The sequence below is a fragment of the Mauremys mutica genome, chromosome 3 (genome assembly GCF_020497125.1).
Source record: "Mauremys mutica isolate MM-2020 ecotype Southern chromosome 3, ASM2049712v1, whole genome shotgun sequence".
Classification (NCBI taxonomy): domain Eukaryota; kingdom Metazoa; phylum Chordata; order Testudines; family Geoemydidae; genus Mauremys; species Mauremys mutica.
In genome coordinates this window covers 97,620,943-97,647,083 of record NC_059074.1, presented here as the reverse complement: position 1 = coordinate 97,647,083, position 26,141 = coordinate 97,620,943, and the positions used below count along the sequence as shown (strand labels likewise).

Here is a 26,141-nt window from a genome sequence, read left to right as displayed (position 1 = left end):
ATGGGGTGAACACACCATCACAGCCTCATTCTGCTACATTGATGTCTTGAGATGTTTCTAAAGCAGGGGGGGGTCAATTTTTTCCAAATGTTACTCTAAATCTCTGCATGAAGCCCTCCTCATGCACTGCCCTCATCACCCTGCTTCCAAACACACACAAACAAGAGTGGGTAGAGGCAGTTAAAAGCAGAGCTCCTTGAATTATGTACCCTGTTACAGTTTAGAGGCTAGAATAGTCAGGATAGGGTTAAACTAATAGCAAAAGGGGAAGGTAAAAAGAGAGATTTGATTTTGTGCGGTGTTCATGATGTTGAGAACAAAATTAATCAAGAAACCAAAGGACATAAAGAGAAGAAATTCTTAAATTGCCTATACACTAAAGCTAGGAACCTGGCTAACAAACAAGAAGAATTGGAATGGCTCATTTATGAGCATAAATTCAGTCTAGTTGGTATTACTGAAACCTGGTGGGTTGATTTGCACAACTGGAATGTTAAAATCAATGGCTATAACCTATTTAGGAAGAATTGAGTGGGCAAAGGGGGAAGGAGAGTGGCACCCTGCCAAAAATGCCATTGTCTATTTCAGAGTCACTGATAAGTCAGAAGAAAATGATCTTGAATGCTTATGGATCAGTGTCTTAACAGATAAAGCAGAAGATAGGGACACTAGTCAGTGTCCGCTACGGACCTCCTTATGCATCTATCTATAATCTGTAGGGAGAAAAAATTGTGTGATCATGGGGGACTTCAATTGGAGTGACATGCTGGAGCTCTCATGCTGCCAGTACTAAAATATCATTGGATTTCTAAATATTATAGATGACAATTTTGTAACTCAAAAAGTGTTGCAGCCAACATGGGGGAATTCTATATTAGACCTTGTCCGAGCAGGTAAAGAGAAACTGATCACAGAACTAAAAGTTAATGGTAGCCAAAATAAATGTCATCATGATTTGATCATATTTATAATGTGTAAACAGAATACAGTCCTGACCAGGAATATATATACTTGGTAATACGACCATTTCACAAAGCTGAAAACAATTATGAGCCAAATCAGTGGCTGATATGGGACTCAATTTATAATGAAATAAAGGTGGATAATGTAACTAATACAAACAAACATAGGTTTCTGGAAAACAGATCTTATCAAGCTAACTTGATATCTTTTTTTCCTGAGATTACAAGTGTGGTTGATAAACATAATAGCGTTGACTCAATATACTTGGACTTGTGTACCACACGACATTTTTGTTTAAAAAACTAGAACAATATCAAATTGACATTGCACACATTAAAAACTGGCTGAGGGATCTCAAAATGTAACTCTAAACAGGGAATTGTAATCAAGCAGGTTTGTTTTAGTGGGGGACCCACAGAGATCGGTTCGTGGCTGTTTTTGTCAATGACCTGGAAGAAAACAAACAAAAAAATCATCCCTAATAAAGTTTGCAGATGACACAAAAATTGGGGGATTGGTAAATAATGAAAAGGACAGATCACTCATCCAAAGCACTCCAGGTGGCTTGGTAAACTGGGCTCAAGCAAACTATGGTTTTAATATGGCTAAATGTAAATGTATACATATGGGAACAAAGAATGTAGGTCATACTTAAAGGCTGAGGGAATCTACCCTGGGAAGCAGTGACTCTGAAAAAGATTTGGGAGTTGTGGGGGATAATCAGCTGAACATGAGTTCCCTGTGTGATGCTGTGGTTGAAAGAGCTGATGTGATCCTGGGATGAATAAATAGGAACATTGAGTAGGAGTAGAGATGTTATTTGACCTCTGTGTTTGGCACTGGTGCGACCTCTGCTGGAATATTTTGTCCAGTTCTGGTGCCCACAACTCAAGAAGGATGTTGATAAATTGGAGAGGATTCAGAGAAGAGCCAGGAGACTGATTAAAGGATTAGGAAATAAGGCTTACAATGATAAACTCAATAAATTAAATCTATTTAGCTTAACAAAGAGAATGTTAAGCCATGACTTTATTATAGTCTTGTAAGTATCTACATGGGGAACAAATATTTAGCAATGGGCTCTTAAATCTGACAAAAAAAGGTAGAATGATCCAATGGTTGGAAGTTAGAGCTAGACAAATTCAGACTGGAAATAAGGTGTGAATTTTTAATGGTGAGAGTAATTAATCAATAGAACAATTTACGCAGGATGGTGATGGATTTTCCACCACTGACAATGTTTACATGTAGCTTCATTTCAATTTTGAGCACTTTAATGGGCCCCGCAACAAGCCATTATCTTTTTATTTTCTAGTGAAGTATAATTCCCTTAGGAATGAACTTCCTTGTTCTCCAGCTTCTGCTAATGCAGTATAAGTTCTGAGAATTAAATAACGAATACGTTTATTTCTTTTTAAAGTGGAGTAATTTGTCTGCTGTCCTCATTTCTCATACAGCTCATCCATCCTTTTCTATTCTCCTTCCCTTGCATTCCATTTCCCCATTTAGCCCTCTGTTTTCTTTCTTCCCACCCCCACCAACCTCCCAAATGGTCTGCCTGCAAGTTTTATTTTCACTTAAAAGTTTGAATTGAGAGACTTCAAACACATCCCAATTCAATGCAATGAAGTTAAGTCACTCCAGCCACTTTTCTAGTGTGGCTGAGTGCCTGGCTGGAAAAGGGAGACAGACATTTCCCTTTAAAATGCCTCCTCAAAGAATACTCACAGGTGACACTTCAAAGGGAAACTACTGCCTCCCCTCGTTGCCCAGTGTGATCCTCGGCAGTGCTACAGAAGTGGCAGAGCAGCTTTTAGCTTCACTATGCTGATTTAGAAGCTGTATTTTATCACTCTCCCCAATCTAGTAGTGTACGTCTATTCTTCCGTGAAAGTAAACATGAAACTTGAAAGGATCCTAAAATGTTGTGGGCCAGAGAGAGAGATTATGGAGGCTGGTGGGGGTCTGAAGACGGGTGATTAAAAAGGTGAAAAGAGGAGGCTAAAGAGAGATTTACAGACTTTTTGTTCCTTTTCCCAAAAGCCTGTAAACAACAAAAAAGTACAAATGGAGGAAGAATACATATGTAGTCACCTTCTCCCATCATTTCCACCCCTTGTCCTGTATGAACCTATCTAACCTAATGGATATGGGGATATTTACAGGGTTTTTTATTACCGCTTGTGGAGTTCCAGATATGCAACAGTGGGTGCCTGGCTGCAAAATCATCAAAAAGACTCTAGCAGCCTGTGAAAATGTGACTTTGTGCAATTTTTGTGCAGGTACAGAATCTAATGAAAATTCACAATGCTTTAGCTAATTGATTCTTGGTGCTTCTTTTTTCCCTTAACATTAATCAGCTCCTACTTTACCGGACTATGAAGGAGTTGACGCGTCTCTCAATGAAACTGCTACTACCATAACTGTATTGTTGAGACCAGCTCAAGCCAAAGGTGCTCCTATCAGGTATTTATTTAAAAAACAAACAAACAGTTTCTGTAGTAGATTGCATGTTGCCTAGCAGCTAATAAAGCAATTCATTCCTAAGTGATATTCATTTGACATTTATGTCAGGAGGTTTGTTTTTCTTGGTTAGACAAAGACTACAAATAGACCTATGGTTAATAAGAGTAAATTCTTCAGGGGGTTTTAGATACTCATTACCTGAATTATCAGCCTATCTGTTCTGTTTCAATTAGCCCACCCCCCTAGTTCAGAACCATTCATTTCACTTCCTCTCTTGGTATCTGTGGAATGCGAGGTTTGAAAGTATTTGTCAAAAAGAAAATTTGAAGATAGCACTACCTCTCCAGTATTTTAAATCAGCTATAATATAATGCATTTCATAGCTATAATTGGAAAATTGGAAGCTTGGAGGAAATAGGAGAATAATAGTGGTGAATACAAACTATTTGACCTTTTTTTTCCTTCTTCTCCTTCCAGAAGTGCTTATTAGAAATCAACTTATAGCTATTAAATGTTATTTGGGGTGTCCCTTAATCATATTAAAATATTTCATGTTATATTAACTTTGAGAGACCTTTTCCTATGTCCTCCCAGTTGAAAGATAATTTAATTCTGTTTGCAAAGATTAATCTACATCCTGTTTTAATTTCTCATTGTTGGTGGGAAATCCATGTTTGGTTTCTATTTGACAAAGACTTTTTTTTACCAATATTTTTGCTTGAATAGGACAGTACTTCATCTACATTAAGGTACAGTAAATGAGCTGTTTGTAAACAACATTTTTATTCAGAGTAAAGCAGTCTTAAGAGTAGCTTGGTACTGTAGGATGAGTAGCTTAGCATATATTTGTGTTTAGATGTTTACATCTGGAGGATTGGTCACCATTTCAGTCTTTCAGATGCCTAGTTGTACAGATAAACCAAATATGGACTAACCAGATTTCACTACTTATCACAGAGATGGAGAGTTTGTAATTCTAGAGCCTTGCTGTTGGTGTTCTTAATTTGATTATTGGCACAGGAAATAACTACTCAAATTCATTTCCTTTTTAGGAATTATATCCGTAAATAAAACTATAAACCAGGGATAGTCAGTAACTTTTTGTCAAGGTCCAAATTTCTTGGTCAAGGTATAGTCAAGGTCCAGACTCCAGAGAAAATAATTTAAAAAATAACAATAATGATAAGTAAATAAAAAGAGTTGGGATCCATTCAAAAGCATTTGACAGTCTGGATTTGGCCCACAGTCCACCTGTTGACTCCCCCTCCTATAAACCATTGAAATTCCTGGATAGCAACACGTGGTGTTCTTCAAGTGGTGGTCCCTATGTGTAGTCTACTGCAGGTATGCATGTGCTCCATGAGCGTGATGCTGGAGAATTCTTGCAAGCAGTGTCCACTGTTATGCACCTGCTCCCCTGCTCTCTTCTTGCTCTGCACTGAGAGTAGAAGGGGGTGGCATGGACCAACCGCTGCATGGCCTGAGTTGGAACCTCCAGTGTCCAGAGCTTGGTTTTTTATGAGTCTCCAGTTTTGAGAGTTAATTCTTAATCTTTCCATGTTTGCTGTATAAGATGTTGATCAGGTGGGTCTGCAGTTTCTTTGAGTGTGTGTGGCACAATCTGTCAGCATAGTCTGTGTGGTATGTACTGTATTGCAATGGATTTTTTACCTTTAGTCCTTCTGGTATGATGTCCATCTGTTTGCTTTTGGAAAGGAAGATGATGTCTGTCTGTATCTGCATGAGTTTTTTCATGAAGTTGATGGATTTCTACTCTATACAGCTAAATTCCTAGCACTCCTAGCTATCTTCAAGACATCACTGACTTCCTGAGGAAACTACAGTCCATTGGTGATCTTTCTGAAAACACCATCCTAGCCACTATGGATGTAGAAGCTCTCTACACCAACATTCCACACAAAGATGGACTACAAGCCATGAGGAACAGTATCCCCGATAATGTCACGGCAAACCTGGTGGCAGAACTTTGTGACTTTGTCCTCACCCATAACTATTTCACATTTGGGGACAACATATACCTTCAAATCAGCAGCACTGCTATGGGTACTCGCATGGCCCCACAGTATGCCAACATTTTTATGGCTGACTTAGAACAACGCTTCCTCGGCTCTCGTCCCCTAACACCCCTGCTCTACTTGCGCTACATTGATGACATCTTCATCATCTGGACCCATGGAAAAGAAGCCCTTGAGGAATTCCACCATGATTTCAACAATTTCCACCCCACCATCAACCTCAGCCTGGACCAGTCCACACAAGAGAGCCACTTCCTGGACACTACAGTGCTAATAAGTAATGGTCACACAAACACCATCCTATACCGGAAACCTACTGACTGCTATACTTACCTACATGCCTCTAGCTTCCATCCAGGACACACTACACTATCCATTGTCTATAGCCAAGCTCTATGATACAATTGCATTAGCTCCAACCCCTCAGACAGAGACAAACACCTACAAGATCTCTATCAAGCGTTCTTACAACTACAGTACCCACCTGCTGAAGTGAAGAAACAGATTGACAGAGCCAGAAGAGTACTCAGAAGTCACCTACTACAGGACAGACCCAACAAAGAAAGTAACAGAACGCCACTAGCCGTCACCTTCAGCCCCCAACTAAAACCTCTCCAGTGCATCATCAAGGGTCTACAACCTATCCTGAAGGACAATCCATCACTCTCACAGATCGTGGGAGACAGGCCAGTCCTTGCTTACAGACAGTGCCCCAACCTGAAGCAAATACTCACCAGCAACCACAGACCACACAACAAAAACACTAACCTGGGAGCCTATCCTTGCAACAAACCCTGTTGCCAACTCTGTCCACATATCTATTCATGGGACACCATCATAGGACCTAATCACATCAGCCACACTATCAGAGGCTCGTTCACCTGCACATCTACCAATGTGATATATGCCATTATGTGCCAGCAATGCCCCTCTGCCATGTACATTGGCCAAACCAGACAGTCTCTACGGAAAAGAATAAATGGACACAAATCAGACGTCAAGAATTATAACATTCATAAATCAGTCGGAGAACACTTCAGTCTTCCTGGTCACTCGATTATAGACCTAAAAGTCGCAATATTACAACAAAAAAACTTCAAAAACAGACTCCAACGAGAGACTGCTGAATTCGAATTAATTTGCAAAATGGACACCATTAAATTAGGCTTGAATAAAGACTGGGAGTGGATGGGTCATTACACAAAGTAAAACTATTTCCCCATGTTTATCTCCCCCCACCCCCGTTCCTCACCCCTTCTTGTCAACTGCTGCAAATGGACCATTTTGATTACCACTACAAAATGTTTTTCTTTCTCCTGCTGGTAATAGCTCACCTTAACTGATCACTCTTGTTAGAGTGTGTATGGTAACACCCATTGTTTCATGTTCTGTGTGTGTGTGTGTGTGTGTGTATATATATATCTTCCTACTGTATTTTCCACTGCATGCATCCAATGAAGTGGGCTGTAGCAACACTCTCTAAGGTGCCACAAGTACTCCTGTTCTTTTTGCAGATACAGACTAACACGGCTGCTACTCTGAAACCTGATGTAGTGTAGTATTTTATACACTCTGGTCAGGAAAGCCTTTGCTGTGATGAACTACAGAATAACAAACAGTCCCTTGCATATAACTTGCATATGTTGATCTATAATATATATGAAAACATTAAACTTAAACAACATATGCAGCTGAACATTTGATTAAAAATGAGATGAGGCTGAACGTTGAATCCTTTATAAAGATTATTATTGACATTAAAAAACAAAAATACCATTTTGCTTTGCCCAGTAATCAATACAAATTTGTTCTCATGCTGTCCGTCTCAGATCCAGCATAGTGTTAGCAGGTGGTGCACAATGAGCCATAGACTCTAATAATTGCTTCAAGCCAAATGCAGATAGTGAAGAGATGCATTTGAGCTGTACAATGAACATTTTGAGCAAAGCTTAGTTTGAGGTGATCAGATTTTATGGTGATGGGCATGTATAAGAACCAGGACAGTTATACATAATATAAAAAGGTCTTAAATCTTTCCCACTTAATTAGCCCACTTAATAAACTGCATTAACCATAAAGAACCAACATATTTCTAAATGGGTTAGTGTAGTCAGTTATACATTACAACAGAAAATAGTAATATTTGTAACACAAAATAGAACAACTAAAGATATGTCAGCCTCTTTAGACAAACCCTAAAAGGGAACAAATTAGTTTCCAGTAGAGAAAGATACATAGTAATTTATCAGAGTCCTCTAAGGCCTTTTCTTCCACTGTGAAGGTACTGTCAGCTTCCCTTGTGTCCCCAAACATCATAGTGTTTGCCAAACAAAGAAATTCGAACATATGATCTCCACACTGAACCTTCAGTCGCGCTGAAACAGTACAAAATCCAGGCCCATCAATTTTACTCTTGCTCTTATAATCATGAGTGTTTTCTCTTCATTGAAATTAAGTATGACTATAATACAAGGAGAATATTTTCAAATCTTGAAAACCAGGCCTGCAAGTGACGTGATTTTTATTCCTTATTCCAGATGAGGAGTATCCCTCCAAGAAATGCTCCTGGCATTATATGGCTATCCATCCCTGAAATATGCATATTGCAATCAGTTATATATCACCAACATTTTAATACAGAAGATAAATGTAAAACACTGAAAAAAGGGAGGAGGTGTTGCCTTATATATTAAAAATGTATATACTTGGACTGAGGTTGAGATAGAAATAAGAGACAGACTTGTTGAAAGTTTCTGCGTAAGGATAAAAGAGGTAAAAAAACAAAGGTGATGTCATGGTAGGGGTCTCCTACAGACCACCAAACCAGGAAGAAGAGATGGATGAGGCTTTTTTTAAACAACTAACAAAATCATCCAAAGCACAGGACTTGGTGGTGATTGGGGACTTCAATGACCCAGACATCTCTTGGGAAAATGATGATCTAAAACTCAAAAAGGAGTCCTACAAAAAGTGGAAACTCCATCACATTACAAAGGATGAATATAAACAAATAGCACAAGTCTGTAGGGACAAAATTAGAAAAGCCAAGGCACAAAACGAGATCAAACTAGCTAGGGACGTAAAAAGAAACAAGAAAACATTCTACAAATACATTAGACATAAGAGGGAGACCAAGGACAGAGTAGGCCCATTATTTGGTGAGGACGGGAAAGACAATAACAGAAAATGTGGAAATGGCAGAGGTGCTTTATTACTTCTTTGTTTTGGTTTTCAACAAGAAGGTTGGTGGCGATTGGACGTCTACCATAGAGAATGCCAGTGAAAATGAGGTAGGTTCAGAGTCTAAAATAGGGAAAGAACAAGTCAAAAATTACTTAGACAAGTTAGATGTTTTCAAATCATCGGGGCCTGATGAAATGCATCCAAGAATACTCAAGGAGCTGACTGAGGAGATATCTAAGCCATTAGCAATTATCTTTGAAAAGTCATGGAAGACAGGAGACATTCCAGAAGACTGGAAAAGGGCAAATATAGTGCCCATCTATATAAAGGGAAATAAGGACAACCGGGGAATTACAGACCAGTCAGACCAGTATATCTTGACTTTAGTAAGGTTTTTGATACTGTCTCGCATGACCTTCTCATAAACAAACTAGGGAAATGCAACCTAGATGGAACTACTATAAGGTAGGTGCATAACTGGTTGGAAAATTGTTCCTAGAGAGTAGTTATCAGTGGATCACAGTCATGCCGGAAGGTCATAACGAGTGGGGTCCCTCAGGGATCGGTTCTGGGTCTGATTCTGTTCAATATCTTCATCAATGATTTAGATAATGGCATAGATGGTACACTTATAAAGTTTGTTGATGATACCAAGCTGGGAGGGGTTGCAAGTGCTTTGGAGGATAGGATTAAAATTCAAAATGATCTTGACATACTGGAGAGAAATGGTCTGAAGTAAATAGGATGAAATTCAATGAGGACAAATATAAAGTACTCCACTTAGGAAGGAACAATCAGTTGCACACACACACAAAATGGGAAATGACCGCCTAGGAAGGAGTACTGCAGAAAGGGCTCTGAGGGTCATAGTGGATCACAAGCTAAATATGATTCAACAGTGTAAGGCTGTTGCAAAAAAAGCAAACATCATTCTGGGATACATCAGCAGGAGCATTGTAAGCAAGACACAAGAAGTAATTCTTCCATTCTACTCCATGCTGATTAGGCCTCAACTGGAGTATTGTGTCCAGTTCTGAGTGCCATATTTCAGGAAAGATGTGGACAAATTGGAGAAAGTCCAGAGAAGACCACCAAAAATGATTAAAGGTCTAGAAAACATGACCTGTGAAGGAAGATTGAAAAAATTGCTTTTGTTTAGTCTAGAGAAGAGAAGACTGAGGGGAGACCTAACACTTTTCAAGTACATAAAAGGTTGTTACAAGGAGGAGGGAGAAAAATTGTTCTTCTTAACCTCTGAGGGTAGGACAAAATGCAGTGGGCTTAAATTGCAACAAGGGTGGTTTAGGTTGGACATTAGGAAAAACTTCCCAACTGTCAGAGTAGTTAAGCACTGGAATAAATTGCCTAGGGAGGTTGTGGAATCTCCATCATTGGGGATTTTTAAGAGCAGGTTGGACAAACACCTGTCAGGGATGGTCTAGATAACACTTAATCTTGCCTTGAGTGCAGGGGACTGGCCTAGATGACCTCTCGAGGTGTCTTCCAGCTCTATGATTTTATGTTGAATTGCTTCAATACAGACAAGGTCAGCTCTGGGGAGGAGGTGAGCAGCACTCAGTGGTGAAAGAACAGGTTAAGGACTATTTAGAAAGGCTGGATATGCTCAAGTCCATGGGATCGGATGCAATGCATCCGAGGGTGTTGAGGAAGTTGGCTGGTGAGATTGCAGAGCCATTGGCTGTTATCTTTGAAAACTCATGGCAATTGGGGGAGGTCCCAGGCGATTTGAAAAAGGCAAATATAAGTGCCTATCTTTTAAAAAGGGAAGAAGGAGAATCTGGGGAGCTACAGACCAGTCAGCCTCACCTCAGTCCCCAGAAAAATCATGGAGCAGGTCCTCAAGGAATCCATTTTGAAGCACTTGGAGGAGTGGAAGGTGATCAAGAACAGTCAACATGGATTCACCAAAGGCAAGTCATGCCTGACCAACCTGATTGCCTTCTATGATGAGATAACTGGCTCTGTGAATATGGGAAAAGTGGTGGACCAGATATATTTTGACTTTAGCAAAGCTTTTGATACAGTCCCCCACAGTATTCTTGCTGACAAGTTAAAAAAGTATGGATTGGATGAATGGACTATAAGGTGGATAGAAAGCTGGCTAGATCGTTGGGCTCAACGGGTACTGATCAACGGCTCGGTGTCTAGTTGGCAGTCGGTATCAAGTGGTTGATCCTGGGGCCGGTTTTGTTCAACATCTTCATTAATGATCTGGATGATGGGATGAATTGCACCTTCAGCAAGTTAATGGATGATACTAAGCTGTGGGGAGAAGTAGATAAGTTGGAGGGTAGGGAAAGGGTCCAGAGTGACCTAGACCAATTGAAGGATTGAGCCAAAAGATATCTGATGAGGTTCAACAAGGACAAGTGCAGAGTCCTGAACTTAGGATGGAAGATTCCCAAGCACTGCTACAGGCTGGGGATTGACTGACTATGAGTCATATCGCCTGGATATGACTCAGCAGTGTGCCCTTGTTGCCAAGAAGGCTAACGGCATATTGGGCTGCATTAGTAGGAGCATTGCCAGCAGATCTAGGGAAGTGATAATTTCCCTCTATTTGGCACTGGTGAAGACACATCTGGAGTATTGCGTCCAGTTTTGGGTCCCCCACTACAGAAAGGATGTGGACAAATTGGAGAGAGTCCAGCAGAGGGCTGGGGCACATGACTTATGAGGAGAGTCTGAGGGAAGTGGGCTTATTTAGTCTGCAGAAAAGAAGAGTGAGGGAAAGCTGTCTTGTGAAAGGAGACTCAAAGAGCTTGGCTTGTTTAGCCTAACCAAAAGAAGGCTAAGGGGAGATATGATTGCTCACTATAAATATATCAGAGGGATAAATACCAGGGAGGGAGAGGAATTATTTAAGCTCGGTACCAATGTGGACACAAGAACAAATGGATATAAACTGGCCATCAGGAAGTTTAAACTTGAAATTAGATGAAGGTTTCTAACCATCAGAGGAGTGAAGTTCTGGAACAGCCTTCCAAGCAGAGCAGTGGGGGCAAAAGACATACCTGGCTTGAAGACTAAGCTTGATAAGTTTATGGAGGGGATGGTATGATGAGATAGCCTAATTTTGGCAATTAATTGATCTTTGACTATTAGCGGTAAATATGCCCAATGGCCTGTGATGCGATGCTAGATGGGGTGGGATCTGAGTTACTACAGAGAATTTTCTTGGTGTCTGGCTGGTAAGTCTTGCCCACATGCTCAGGGTTTAGCTGATCATCATATTTGGGGTCAGGAAGGAATTTTCCTCCAGGGGAGATTGGCAGAGGCCCTGTGGATTTTTTGCCTTCCTCTGCAGCGTGGGGCACGGGTCACTTGCTGGAGGATTCTCTGCACCTTGAAGTCTTTAAACCATGATTTGAGGATTTGAGTAGCTCAGACATAGGTTAGGGGGTTATTACAGGAGTGGGTGGGTGAGATTCTGTGGCCTGCGTTGTGCAGGAGGTCAGACTAGATGATCGTAATGGTCCCTTCTGACCTTAAAGTCTATGACTCTTTGAGTGAGGGAGGAATTGATAGCAGCCTTCAACTATCTGAAGGGGGATTCCAAAGAGGATGGATCTAAGCTGTTCTCACTGGTGGCAGATGACAGAACAAGGAGCAATGGTCTCAAATTGCAGTGGGGGTGGTGTAGGTTGGATATTAGGAAACCTATTTCACTAGAAGGGTGGTGAAGCACTACAATGGGTTACCTAGGGAGGTGGTGGAATCTCTATACTTAGTGCTTTTTAAGGCCTGGCTTGACAAAGCCCTGGCTGGGATGATTTAGTTGGGGTTGGTCCTGCTTTGAGCAGAGGGTTGGACTAGATGACCTCCTGAGGTCTCTTCCAACCCTAATCTTCTATGATTTCAGTGAACTTTACTACCAGTTTTAGTGAAGCTTCACTCTGCTTACATTGACATTGATGTTCTGTTTCCACCATAAGCATATTTCACTGTCATAATGAGCATTACTAGGTAGATATTAAAAGATGATTAACACTTCCCCTGCTGCACCCTACTTATGTGCTCTGACTGTGCAGGGTAAGAGCTAAACTCTAGGTTCCCAGCCTCAAAGAGGACAGTGCTGGCTAGCTTATTGAGGAGTTTACTGTTCATTTTTCTTATAAACCAGGCATCCGTGAATGGTCAAGAGATAATTATATTTAATCACCTCTTTAATGTCCTCATTACTTCCAACCAATAGAGGTCCATTGTTTATAGTATACCTCCACTGATTGTGTAGTTATTTGCCTCTAAAAACACAGACAAAACTTCACTAAGATTAGGTTTTACTGTACTTCTGTCTCTGTCATAGTCCTCAGAAAACACGTTCCTTAATCTAACTCAAATCTACAGGTAGCTGTCAATCACTTCTTAAAATGCTACATGCTGTGGTAGTCACAGCTGTAATCATGACTGTAATCATGTCTTACTGGTCAATTGTTATCTCATAATCTCTAGTTTTCTTTATGGCCTCCAGAAGTTTTAAACCAACTGTAGAAAAGAAATGCAAAAGGGGAGGGGACTGCATGATTCAGAATTTGTTACAAGACGTGTAGTTTTTCATCACCAAACTAGTGGCTCAGATCCCAGTCAGTAGCAGTTAAAAGTGGTTACCTTTCAGTGGTCCATATTAAGTGATTTGTAGTCTCTTTCTGCAGGGCATCCTAAACACAGCCAGTAAAACTGTGATATTACATCACACCTTCAAATTTTATTCCACATGTATTACAAATAATCTATTTGAGAGACATGTTAGATATTTTTCAGGGGTATTTTTGTAATTGGAAATGTGTTTTGTATCCCTGTGGCTGCTTTCATTACACCATAAGTCCAACAATATGGGCCACAGAGGGAAATAATAAGGCAGCAATTACATCTTAGGTTAGTAATGAGCCAGACTTCCAGTGGAACCTAGTAAGGGCCTAGGTTGTAACTTGACCTGTTTAGCACATATTAAAGGAATCATGTGCCTTGTCTACACTAGACTTTTTAAATGGGTTAGGTAGCACATGTTAAATCTGCGTCAAGATATGGCCCAAGTGTGGACAGTATTTATCCACACCTAGCTGAGGATTGGGTTTTTTGTTTTGTTTTTTTGAGGGGGGGGGTGTTGAGGTGCACTGGCAGAGTGGCAGGCATTGAGCCCCTTAACGTGCTCCTTGCTTACTTGTATGTACTGTGGCATTTTGGTTAATTAGGTCAGTTAGAGATAAGAAAAAGGATCTCTATATGCCAAAGCTCAGAGCTACATTGCCCCCTTCTCTCGGGTGTGTCTCTCCGCTTATCTGCCCAGCTCTCATTGCCGACAATCTCAGAGCTTTTGGGCACCAACAATCTACTCAGCACCATCTCTCTCTTTAGAATAGCTCAAATCCTGTTTCACCACCACAGAGAAAGGGAGACTATTGTCCCTCATTACTTCCAAACTTCATTTCTTCTTCCAATTTATCTCTTTCTCTCATTTTCTCCTCCCTTTGTGCGCTGGCTGCCAGCAAGATGAAGAGAATATGACTTGCATCCTACAGATTTCTTGAACTCCAGACACTGGCCCATGTAAGGACCCTCTTAGGGTATGGAGCCTCACCTATATATTAATTAATATGCCAAAAAACGTAGTGGTGAAGCAGTTAGGGCTGCTGCTCAACAACATGCTTTACTCAAACACTCAGAAGCAAGAAAATGAAAAGTTAAGTCTCCTAACCATACATACCCTGTACTCTTCCACCCACTGGCCCACACTATGCTATTATTACAATCTCTTTACACCCCAGATCGGACACTGCAACCTTATGGATCTTCTCCATACACCCCTTTACCAAACTACTCTCCCTTAACAATAGTATTTATGGATGTTTGGTGTAGTGATGTGTGTTCTGGAATGGGATAGTTTTGGTAAAAGGGTGGTGTGATGTAAGGATGGCATCTTAATAGTCCTGACTTGACTATTTAAATCTTCATATGCCTTTGAGCTTTCAGTTTTGCATTCGGGCAACATTTCCAAAGGCTATGCACAAGCCTTTTAAAATTATTGAGGAGAGGGATAAAAAAGTCTAGAGTTGGAGAATGGAAATAACCAATGTAAATTTTTTTCTTTGTCTGCTAATTATGGCACATAAAACTCACTTAAGAGAAATAATGCTATTTTTTTTTTCTTAACTATAAAAAATAATTACATAACCCCAAGCATCCCAACAGACTCTATGTACATGTTTCTGATCTTCCTTCTACAGTTTGTAGTTTTTAAGCTACAGTGGCCTGCAAAATCAGTTTTATAATACTCACTTTTGGGGAGTGGGGAGGAGGGGATTTTTAATTTTTTAGAATTTGCAACTGAATTTCTGAAAATTCAAGTTTGACTCAGATGACATGCTGCACATTTTGCGGTATATTTTGATCCAAAATATCAAAAGTACTGCTATGAATTAAATTGACTCTGTTAAAGTTGAATTCAGTAATATGTATCTCTTCCACCTCACTCCCTCAGTCATATTTTTGACTAATAAAAAGAAAATATTCCCCTGAAAGTGAATAAATTCTCGACACCCTCACTCTAGAAGGACTGATATGAAACTATGTTAAAAACTCCACTTCTGAGCTGAATGACACAACAGTATATTCCAGGAGATAGTTTTCTTGCAGTCACATGTGTGCACATTGAGATGTCCTTCCACTCTCCCTGCTGGCTTTATTCATGTAAACTGGCAGGATATTGCAATTGGCAAGTTTCCTGCTCTCCTGGCACTTCAGAGAGCAGAATACTTGTCAATTCCAATCCGTTGGCAGCTCACAAGAAAGGAGCTGCAGAGAATGTGAAGCAAAAGAGTGACACTTCCAAAACTCTGGTCAGTTTCACTCCTCCTGTTTGGAAGGCTTTTAAGCAGAAATAAAACTGACAATCTTGTCAAGTTAATTCAATTGTTTTTGCTCTTGCCTACAATTGGATGAGCATTTTTCAAGCTCTAGGGTACAAGAAATCCCCTCCCTCCCTTTCCCATCGCTTTTTTTTCCCCAGCAGAACTTACCTCTGTTCTTCCTTTAAAAAAAAACATTCTGCTTCTGCAGAACATTAAATGCTGGTAATGAGTTGGTAACATACGGTAGTTATGTAGTTTCCCAACAGGGAAAGAAGAATTATAATTACCTGTTCTTTTTAGAGAAGGTGATTTTGAAAAGTGACCAAGCTTTGGACCCTTTCAAGAAAGGTATTGGCAGGTTTGGGTTGGAGTCTTAATAGGCTGAATGCCATCTGCTTCAGCAATTTGTAACATTTTATCATTGACAACTGCAGAAAAATGAAGCAGTCTATTTTGGTGGAGTGGACAGATTTCTGTCCATCTGTGCTTGTATTACAGCATGTCACTTGTATTTTAGATCTGCATAGCTCTGAGCCAAGATAGATGCCATAGCAAGGTCAAGAGGTGGAGAAGCCTGTCAGCACATTCTGTCTCTGATGATATGACAACTGCAAATTGGTGCTTCAAGCACAGCCTGGAGGCAGTCATTATGTTGGGCCTTGAAGCTGAGCTTTCTATCATAGCATTTTCCTTTGAAATGATAACTTCAAATGCTTCAGAATATCAGACAAAGAGCTTAATCTATTACAATGTCTATGGTTAATGTCAGAGTCATTCATGGGTTACTTAATAACATAAAATATCACTGGTGAGAGGGATTTTTTGTTTTGTTTTGTTCCTTTGTGTCCTTAGAAAATATGTTGAAAGAAGCAGTATTGAAAGAGTAAGAAAAAATAAAATAATTGTATGTGTAAAATAAAATCAGTGAATACCGTTTTTCTGCTCTAGGCTAGGGCTGAAAGTAGTTTATTTTTTTTTAAATGCATAACAGTAGTGTAGCGTTTGATGGCTGAGTTGTGTAGCTTCAGCATAACTTTTTTGTTTCTCTTTTCCCATCCAGTGTCTTTTTAAACTGACCACAGTGCCATTTGGCATCATGTTTTTGTGCAGTGTGAGATTTGAGAATCACAGATTACCTGATCATTTTTTCTCTCTTTAAAAAGTGCTTACCAGATTGTTGTTGAGGAGCTGCATCCACACCGAACAAAGCGAGAAACAGGCGCAATGGAGTGCTACCAAGTCCCAGTCACATACCAAAATGCTCTAAGTGGAAGCTCACCATATTACTTCGCTGCTGAATTGCCTCCTGGTAACCTTCCTGAACCAGCCCCTTTCACTGTTGGTGACAATAGAACATACCAGGGCTTTTGGAACCCACCGCTGGCTCCTCGGAAAGGCTACAATATCTATTTCCAAGCCATGAGCAGTGTTGAAAAAGTAAGTACCGACCATATTTTCCTGTTGGAAATAGCTCAGAAGGTATCCTTGGTGATGAATCTCAAAGTTCGATGTAGTTTGCATTGGTGATGGTGCTGTTTTAACCTTGCACTAGCTTCTATACTGTAACAGTGTGGCTTTGAGCCATTCATATTTCACACTATGCCTGCTTCTTAGTAACTGTTACTAGCTGAGAATTTAATAATTCTCAGTAATAGTTTGAGTGAAATAATTTCAGCTGTGTGATTCTGCCTCCTCCGTAAATAAACATCCATTGTTCTCCTAACTCTCAATACTTGCACACTTCAAAAGATTAGAATACTGCAGCATAAAGAGAACTTACTTGGCTCAGCAGGTTAATAAAATGATGAAAACTTTTCAGGATTCTGACACCAAACATCAGCCTAAAAAGTAAAAATCCACTGATTGTGAAGTAACCCCATGCCCATGGTATATTTGTGAGCATCTTTATACACAACTCTGCTTTGATTGCTTGACTACTGTGCAGTAGTTAAGGGCCTGGCTTTGGATTGCTTTCATTGCCTCCTTACTTTTTTCATTTTTGACACAGTCGTTGAGCACTGCTGCTGATTCTGTATGTATATTGAAAAGAACAAAATGACAGGAAGCTAAACTCTGAAGAGGGTTCCAGGTGTGAAAAACAACATGACTGTTCAAACCTCATGCTGTTGTCATTGAATGATTTTCTTTTGTAAACTGAAATATGGGTGTGGGGGACTGTGTTCAGCACAGTAATGTGAGGTATTTCAATATTCAATTTATGAATTACGTTTTAGATAAATATAGTTCTATAGGAAATTGCTACATTCTCTGTATAGAGCCCCTATATCAGCTGTGCAGGGGGGTTAAGGGAAATTGCTGGGATACGCAGCTAGATTAAAGGCAAATGATCTTCACCGGATCCTTCTGAAAGAAATAGACACTATTTATACCCTTCTATTTGGATTTCTGCTGTTGCTAATAATAAAGAAATCATGACTATTAACTAGATCTGTCATTGAGCCTTTTGAATGAAGTTTCACCTATATCTATAATTATGAAAATTGCCCCTTCATCATATAAGGATAGGAAAAAATGCAATATCTAATGAAATTGCACACTGGAACTACTATGGAGCTGGAGGAATTTTCTGATGAGACAGACTTTTTCTCTTGCTAGACTTAATCGAGGCAAACAACGGGAAAGAAAAGCTACCTGTCACACATTCATAGACATTTCCCTCACCTTCTATATTAACCCACCTAACAGCTTTGTTGGCTTCCAACAACTAAACTAGGTTCTTGAGGAAATTGATATTTCATACAGTATGTAGTGATTTAAAAATATAAACATAACCAATACCAAAAAAACCCCCCAAAACAGATCCATGTTTCAGTTTCTGTATTTTGACAGGTTATGACCAAAAGGTGAGAGACAGGGTTTGTTTGGTTTTTTTTGTTAAATTTGATCTTCAGTTTGAGAGAGGCTGTGTGTGTTTGTGAAATGGTCTTCTCTGGTATGATGTAAAAGCTTGGGACAGATTTGGACTCACAGTTTTCATTAGTTTTGTTTCCAGTTGCTGGTATCTCTCAGTTTTACCACAACATACATGGAATACCATTGTACACTGTGATCCTGACCCTGCAAAATATTTCAGCACGTGCTTAACTTTAAATCAGTGGGATTACTCACATGCTTAAAATTAGGTGTGTGCAAAAGTGCTCTTCTGGGTTGGGGCCTACATTACACAATGGTTGCTGCAGAGAGTTTAAATGTAGATACATTAGCAATACCTAAGGACAGGGCTGGCTCCAGGCACCAGCCCAGCAAGCAGCTGCTTGAGGCGTCCAATGGTAAGGGGCGGCACGTCCGGGTCTTCGGCGGCAATTCGGCAGCGGGTCCCTCAGTCCCTCTCGGATCGAAGGACCAGCCGCTGAAGACTGAAGTGGTGGCAGTAGAGCTGCAGATCGCGATCGCGGCTTTTTTTTTTTTTTTTGCTGCCTGGGGCAGCAAAAACCCTGGAGCCGGCTCTGTCTAAGGAATATGCTCCTTAGTTAAGGTTATATTGACATTTCCAATATCAACCAGTGGAGCTTTTACCTGAGCTGAAAAATGCCTCTTGATTGAAATATGTCATAAATTTTTAGCTCAGGACCTCTCTTTATTAATTTCTACATCACCGATTTTCAAAGCAGTTCGCTTAGGCATTTTTAGTTAAATAATTCTTGTGTGTGCTTAAGTTTGTTTTTTATTTGTTTTGGGGGGTGGGAGAGGAGTCAAGAAAAGAAAGAAGGAATCCTGAAGGCAATGACATAGATCCCAGCAAAGAAATGCTGCTTTGGGGAAAAAATACAGACCTTGTTGGATTAAAATGGATTTAATCATTGTCTAATTACTTGTTAAAACAGACCTAAATGGTTTTAAGGGGCCAGTTACAGCCCATCACACAAACTTATATAACTTTTTCTTGTTTCTGATATTAGCTTTAAAACATTGTATTACACCTAAAGAGAGAGATTACACAAGAAGGCCCAGAAATTCAGTTAAGATTGAAACTGCCTCCTACTCAGTGTGCATAACCAATTAATTTCTCTGACTTTTGAGTGGTCTCATGCATTGCATGAACCACTGGTGGAAAAAAATAAATACAATTTGTGTGTGTATGTAAATAATACATGTGCAAAGTTCTTTCGTGGTAAAATACCTATAAATCTAGAGCGGGGATTGGCAAACTTTGGCCTGCGTCCGGCCAGAGAAATCTGCTGGTGGGCCGGGACGGTTTGTTTACCTGCAGTGTCTGCAGGTTCGGCCAATCACAGCTCCCACTGGCCGCAGTTCACTGTTCCAGGCCAATGGGGGCTGCGGGAAGCAGGCCAAGGGATGTGCTGGACACTGCTTCCCGCAGCCCCATTGGCCTGGAACGGCGAACCACAGCCAGTGGGAGCTGCGATCGGCCGAATCTGCGGATGCTGCAGGTAAAAAAAACTGTCCCAGCCTGCCAGCGCATTTTCCTGATGGGCCGCGTGCCAAAGGTTGCTGATTCCTAATCTAGAGAGAGATTAGGAATTGGTTAACAATTTTACTGAGATTGCCCTGTCTGTAGAGACAAAATTAGTCTACTCCTCAGTCTCCACTAATATTCCTAGAGTTCTTCACTACCATATGCAATACTAATCTATAGTACTAATACTGTTTGTGAAGTGGGAGAAATTGAAATACACAGTTGACTGTATTTTCTTTAATTTTGTCCCCTCAACAGGAAACTAAAACTCAGTGTGTTCGAATAGCTACGAAAGGTAAGAGGTTTCTTCCCCTCCAAGAAAAAGGGCTATTTTGCTTACTTCAGACTTAATTAAATATGGTATTTTTGTTATGCAGAATTTGTACTTGTGCTCAGTGATATTGTCAGCAAAATATTTTGACTCACCTGGATGTCCTAACATGTAATCGGTTGCCGCTTCTTATGTTTTGGTGTTTCACCAGGAGAATACTGTTCCAGGAGTAAGCAGAATTTAGACAAAATAAGTAAAGCTCTTTTCAGTAGTTTGTATTCTCCAGGGTCTTGTCCTTGTGAACAGCTGGAGAACTGGAAGAAGCTAGTCAGCATGGGCTCAAAAGTTGAAAGTACACTTGTTTAAATCTGTCATGCTGACAGATACTGGAGAGCTGGGTGTGGTTTTTTAATTCAAATTGAGAGATGCTAGGAAATATACATAAATAAGAGCTCAGTGACTTGTGGATAGTCTTGGCGGAGGGTTGATTTGATGAAGGCTTTAATTTTTTTAATATCAAGTGATAGCCAAGTATGAGATTGAGTTGAGAGCTGCCAGAGTCCATCATATTGACCCCACACATGGCAGCGTAATCACACAGTGCCCATTCAAGAAATTATTTCATCTTCAAATGAGGATTTAGAGTACATCATTAGTATCTCCTGCTCTGACTGTATTTATAACCACTCATTTCAGAGTTACTTGATTGTGTCAACAGCAGGGAGAGTGGTTTGCTAGATTCTAGCAGCGTAAACAATAAAGGATTCCGAATGCTGGAACAGAACTCCTTGGAAGCCTAGTGTTACTCAGTGTTGATAAATGCAAAGTAATGCACATTGGAAAAAAATAATCCCAATTATACATATAAAATGATGGGTCTAAATTAGCTGTTACCACTCAAGAAAGAGATCTTGGAGTCATCGTGGATAGTTCTCTGAAAACATCCACTCAGTGTGCAGCATCAGTCAAAAAGCAAACAGAATATTTGGAATCCTTAAGAAAAGGATAGATGATAAGACAGAAAATACCATATTGCCTCTATATAAATCCATGGTACATCCACATCTTGAATACTGCATGCAGATGTCGTCACCCCATCTCAAAAACGATATACTGGAATTGGAAAAGGTTCAGAAAAGGACAACAAAAATTATTAGGCTTATGGAACGGCTTCCATATGAGGAGAGATTAATAAGCCTGGGACTTTTCAGCTTGGAAGAGAGACAACTAAGGGGGGATATGATAGAGGTCTGGTGTGGCGAATGTCAATTAAAGTGTTATTTATTCCTTTGCATGACACAAGAACTAGGGGTCACCAAATGAAATTAGTAGGCAGCAGGTTTAAAACAAACAAAAAGGCAGTATTTCTTCATGCAGAGTACAGTCAATCTGTGGAACTCTTTGCAAGAGGATGTTGTGAAGGCCAAGACTATAACAAGGTTTAAAAAAGAACTGGACAAATTCATGGAGGATAGGTCCATCAATGGCTATTAGCCAGGATGCCCAGGAATGGTGTCCCTACCCTCTGTTTGCCAGAAGCTGGGAATGAGAGACAGGGGATGGATCACTTGATGATTATCTGTTCTGTTCATTCCCTCTGGGGCACCTGGCACTGGCCACTGTCGGAAGACAGGATACTGGGCAAGAGAGACCTTTGATCTGACCCAGTTTGCATCACACAGTGATATATAACATTAAATCAACTTTGGATCTGAACAAATGGGCAGGTTCAATTTACAGTAGCATTTTTCTATCACTTCAATGATTGGTTCAGTTAAAAGCTGGTGGTGTGTTTACCTCCTATTATGTAGTATCCACAAAATGTTTTCTCCAGAACATAGAAAGGAACACGTACTTCTCAAGACAAATTAGTATAATATTTTCTTCAAATGAATTAAGATAATAAAAGTAGGGAAGTTAAATGATGAGCTAAGTCTTCTGCAAAAAATAAATCAGTGTTAGCTTTCTTTTGTTTACCTTAGAAAATTAAATGTTTGAACTGAAATAAATTATCATGAACAAATATTTATGTATCAATATGCATATATTGCTGTGATTTAGGCATGGGGAGTTCTTTAAAAGGTTCTGAAGTATCCTAGAAAATTTCAGGAAGTGTTAGAGGGGGTAAACAGTCTCTTTCATAATATATCACTACGGCTGTTCTAACACAATGTGGAATTGACTCTATTGGGGGATTGCGTAGGGGAAGTGATATGGAAGGTTGCTGTCTACTTTACCATCCCCTGTCAGTTGATCTCACAGCAACATGCACCACAGCAAGATTCCCATCAGGTGGCTGCTTGTGTGACCTTCTCTCCTGTAATAAAAATCCAATGAGTGTGTGGCTCCCTAGTCTGATTATTGGCTGCATAACCATAAATCAAGTCCTCCTGGAGCACCAGTATTGCCAGCGATGTCAGCACTATACCCACTGAAAGTGCAACTAAAAGTAACATATTTTCCATCAGTTTAAACTTCTGCCATGCTATCTAGGGTAAAATCAATGATATAGTTAGAGGTCCTTGAGAGGAAAATACTTTCACACTTAAAATATCATAAAATGTGTATATATATATATTTTAAATTTGTTAATATATCAGACTGTCTTTAACATATGGGTGAATAACTTGGTTTGTTTTAGCTCATAGCCCCCAGAGATGCATATTCAACTTTTCCAACTAAAGTATTTTCTTTCACTGAAATGAATATTCACAGGGAAATCAGAACTGTTTCACGGTACCCAGTATGTTGCCAATAGAACCAGTGCATCCACTGTGAATTCAGTAAATTTGAACTAGATTTTGTTACAAAGGTTAGTGCAGCTCTTAGTGCTATCTCTTGTGACTTTAAGGAACCTGCAGGTAGCCAGTCAAATTGGGCCTTACTGTTGAACTTTGTGAAATGTTTTTTTTGTTTTTTTTAATGACTTAAAAATATCCATATAAAATCAAGGAACATTTCACCTACTTAAAGTTCAGGGTTTAAAGCAATGTTTCTGAAATGCAGTGAATGCAGTCTGTTAGCTAATTCAAAGGACTGGTTGAAACTAATCTTCCTGTTTTGCCTTATAGACTATGTGATCTGTCAGTTTACAGCTGTACTTTACACACTGTTGTTCTACAATATAGAGATGGGAGAAATATGGCTTCGTAATGCTAGCTATGTTGTACTCTGTTGTTTGAAGAAGTGCATATCCCTGAAAAATTTAATTTTTAATTTAACTTTCTTAGTGGAATTTATTCTAGTGACTAATTTTTTTGCTTGCGCATAATGTGATTCATATTAATATGTTGCATGCCATGAATTTTGTTCAAAGGGTTTCCAGTGATGCACCATTCCTGTAACCATTGATGAAATCGTTTTCTGTATTGATAACAAACTAATAAGGGTCCTTGAATTCAAACTGAAGTGTCTTCGTTTTCCTATACTCAGAAAATATTTTGGACACATCATCTTACATTTCCTACATAAAAAAATGAGGTGATTGGAGCATGAATTCCTCTACAAGATGTTGCCTAGTTACCTCTAAAGCACCACACTACCTTTGGTATAGCTTGAAAAAAGTGTTAGGATAAGATGAGTGGGTTATTTACTGGTTGCAGTATTGGAAATATGTAAGATGAACGTCTTGAATTACATAGGGACTCTGACATTGTGACCATGACCTCACTGCATGCCTTGTCAACCTCACTCACAAGGAAAAGAGTTCTCGGTCATAGTAGTTGTCAGTAGTTTCTGGGTAGTAATATACACACAATCTCCAGTTTTGGTCTTACAACTCCCTACCAAGTCACTAACCAGGAAAAAAAAAAAAGACAGTCTTGTAACTTCCTTAGCTGCAATGTAAATTTTTCAGGATATGAGGGAATAGTTTTCTTGATTAGGAAATGGAAGAGAGAGAAGAATGTGTGTTACAATGTACATTTAACATCAGCAAGTTCTGCATGTAATTTGTAAAAGAGAATGAGCAAGTTACCAAAATTAATTTTGGGGGCAAAGTTCAACTGTTACACAGTACTGAACATACTTATCACTGTATAAATTATAAGGAATAAATGATCCTTGAATCTGCTTAACCAAAATATTGACAAATGGATGAATAAAGGATGATTGAGTGTACATACCTCAGCTGCAGAATCAGCCAAGGCCACTTAAAACTAAGCAGTATATTATTACTGATCAGTCATATTTTAGATTTCCATACATTTTGAAGTATGAATGTGCAAAAATTTGAAGTGAACTTTCACCAGCATGCTGTGTGATGGCATTTCATTTTACCATTGTAAATAGTGTCGGCCGCAAAGGAAGACTCCTATTAAAAGAGCTGGAGAAGAATGATACTTGAAATAATTTAGCATGTAAATAGACATTTAAGAAGACAAATGGGACAACTAACTGCCAATAGCCAGAAAATGGATTAGGCAGTATGTTACAGGTTGATCGTTAGTTATCAGGATGCCAAGTTTGACACTAATACTGGTATTTTGTCTAGCTTGTAAGTATTATACAAATAGGGAAAAATCACAAAATTAAATTAGGATAAAGCAACTATGTCAAGAAATAAGAAGTGTGTAAGTGGTGGGACTGGTAGTCCAGTCCCAAGAATAAATACAGTTCAGCATTCATTTTTTTTTAAAAAGGAACTCTAACCCCCAAAATATTGCCTTTCAATTTCAGTTTGTGTTGCTAGTAGAGGCGACATTATCTGATCCCTTCATCTGTGTGTGTGTTCACTTTGTGCAGATAGGAGAAAATTCTTTTTGAAATAACACATGCCTGGAAATAATTCAAAAATAACAGAAAATTACGTTTTAATCTGTTTTTAGAAATGAAGTCTGGGTGGAACATTGGAGCTGTAAGTGTGCATTTGGTCCACTGTGTCTAAAAGTTGTTATGCTGAATTCATTCCCGCTGCAACTGGGTCTCGATCCAAAGACCACTGAAGTCAGTGGGACTCCTTCCACTGATTTCAGTGTGCTTTGGATCCTTAGAGGCTATTAATGTGAATACACTGCAGTTGTATCCTTAAAATTGTGACTGATGGTATTTCTGATCTTAAATGAAAATTTGTACGACTTGAAACGCTTCTTGTAGCAGTAAATAAAAGTACTGAAGGATGCTTTGCATCAAGAGGGAGAGGGTAGAGGTTTTTTTATTAGAAAATTGAAAGATGCTTCTGAGTTACTGATTAATTCTCAAATTTCTGAAGCTTTCTGATATTGAAGCTACATGCATATATAATAGATTCCAAAGCCAGATGGGACCATTGTGATCATCTAGTCTGACCTCCTTTATAACATAGGCCATAGAATTTCCCTGAATTAATTCCTGTTTGAACTAGAGCATATTTTTAAAAAATACAATCTTGATTTAAAAATTGCGAGTGATAGAGAATCCACCACAATTCTTAGTAAGTTGTTCCAATGGTCAGTTACCATGTCTGTTAAAATTTCATGCTTATTTGTAGTCTGAATTTGTCTTGTTTTAACTTCCAGCAATTGGATTTTGTTATACTTTTGACTGCTAGTTTGATTGTCTGCTAGATTATCAAATTATTGATCCCCATGTAGATACTTACAGACACTGATCAAGTTACCCTTCAGTCTTCTCCTTGGTTATGTTAAACAATATCAAGCTTCTTTAGTCTCTCACTGTAGGGCAGGTTTTCCAGTCTTTTAATCGTTCTTGTGTCACAATCCTACTTGAATTGTATTCCAGTAGTGGTGGCAGAAGTGCCAAATCCAGAAGTAATATAACCTCCCTACTTCTACTCAATAACCCCCTGTTTAAACATCCAGTTCTTCACACTGGCTTAGTTATTTTTACATCAGTGCTCCTATAATGTTTGGGGGGGAGGCACCATTGTGTTCATGCAATGTCTAATAGTAGAAAACATTTAAACATTCCCTAACGTC

The 26,141-nt window shown here is 39.4% G+C and overlaps 1 protein-coding gene across 20 annotated transcripts in view; it reads left to right on the top strand.

Annotated features, from left to right (window-relative positions):
- PTPRK (protein tyrosine phosphatase receptor type K) overlaps nucleotides 1–26,141 on the top strand; it is a 576,479-nt gene that overhangs the window by 472,559 nt on the left and 77,779 nt on the right. For all 20 annotated transcript variants that reach the window (XM_045008691.1, XM_045008692.1, XM_045008693.1 and 17 more), the window contains 3 exons: nucleotides 3,324–3,429; nucleotides 16,681–16,954; nucleotides 20,214–20,250. In XM_045008691.1, the coding sequence (XP_044864626.1) occupies nucleotides 3,324–3,429; nucleotides 16,681–16,954; nucleotides 20,214–20,250 (417 nt within the window). The remainder of the gene's footprint in view (nucleotides 1–3,323; nucleotides 3,430–16,680; nucleotides 16,955–20,213; nucleotides 20,251–26,141) is intronic.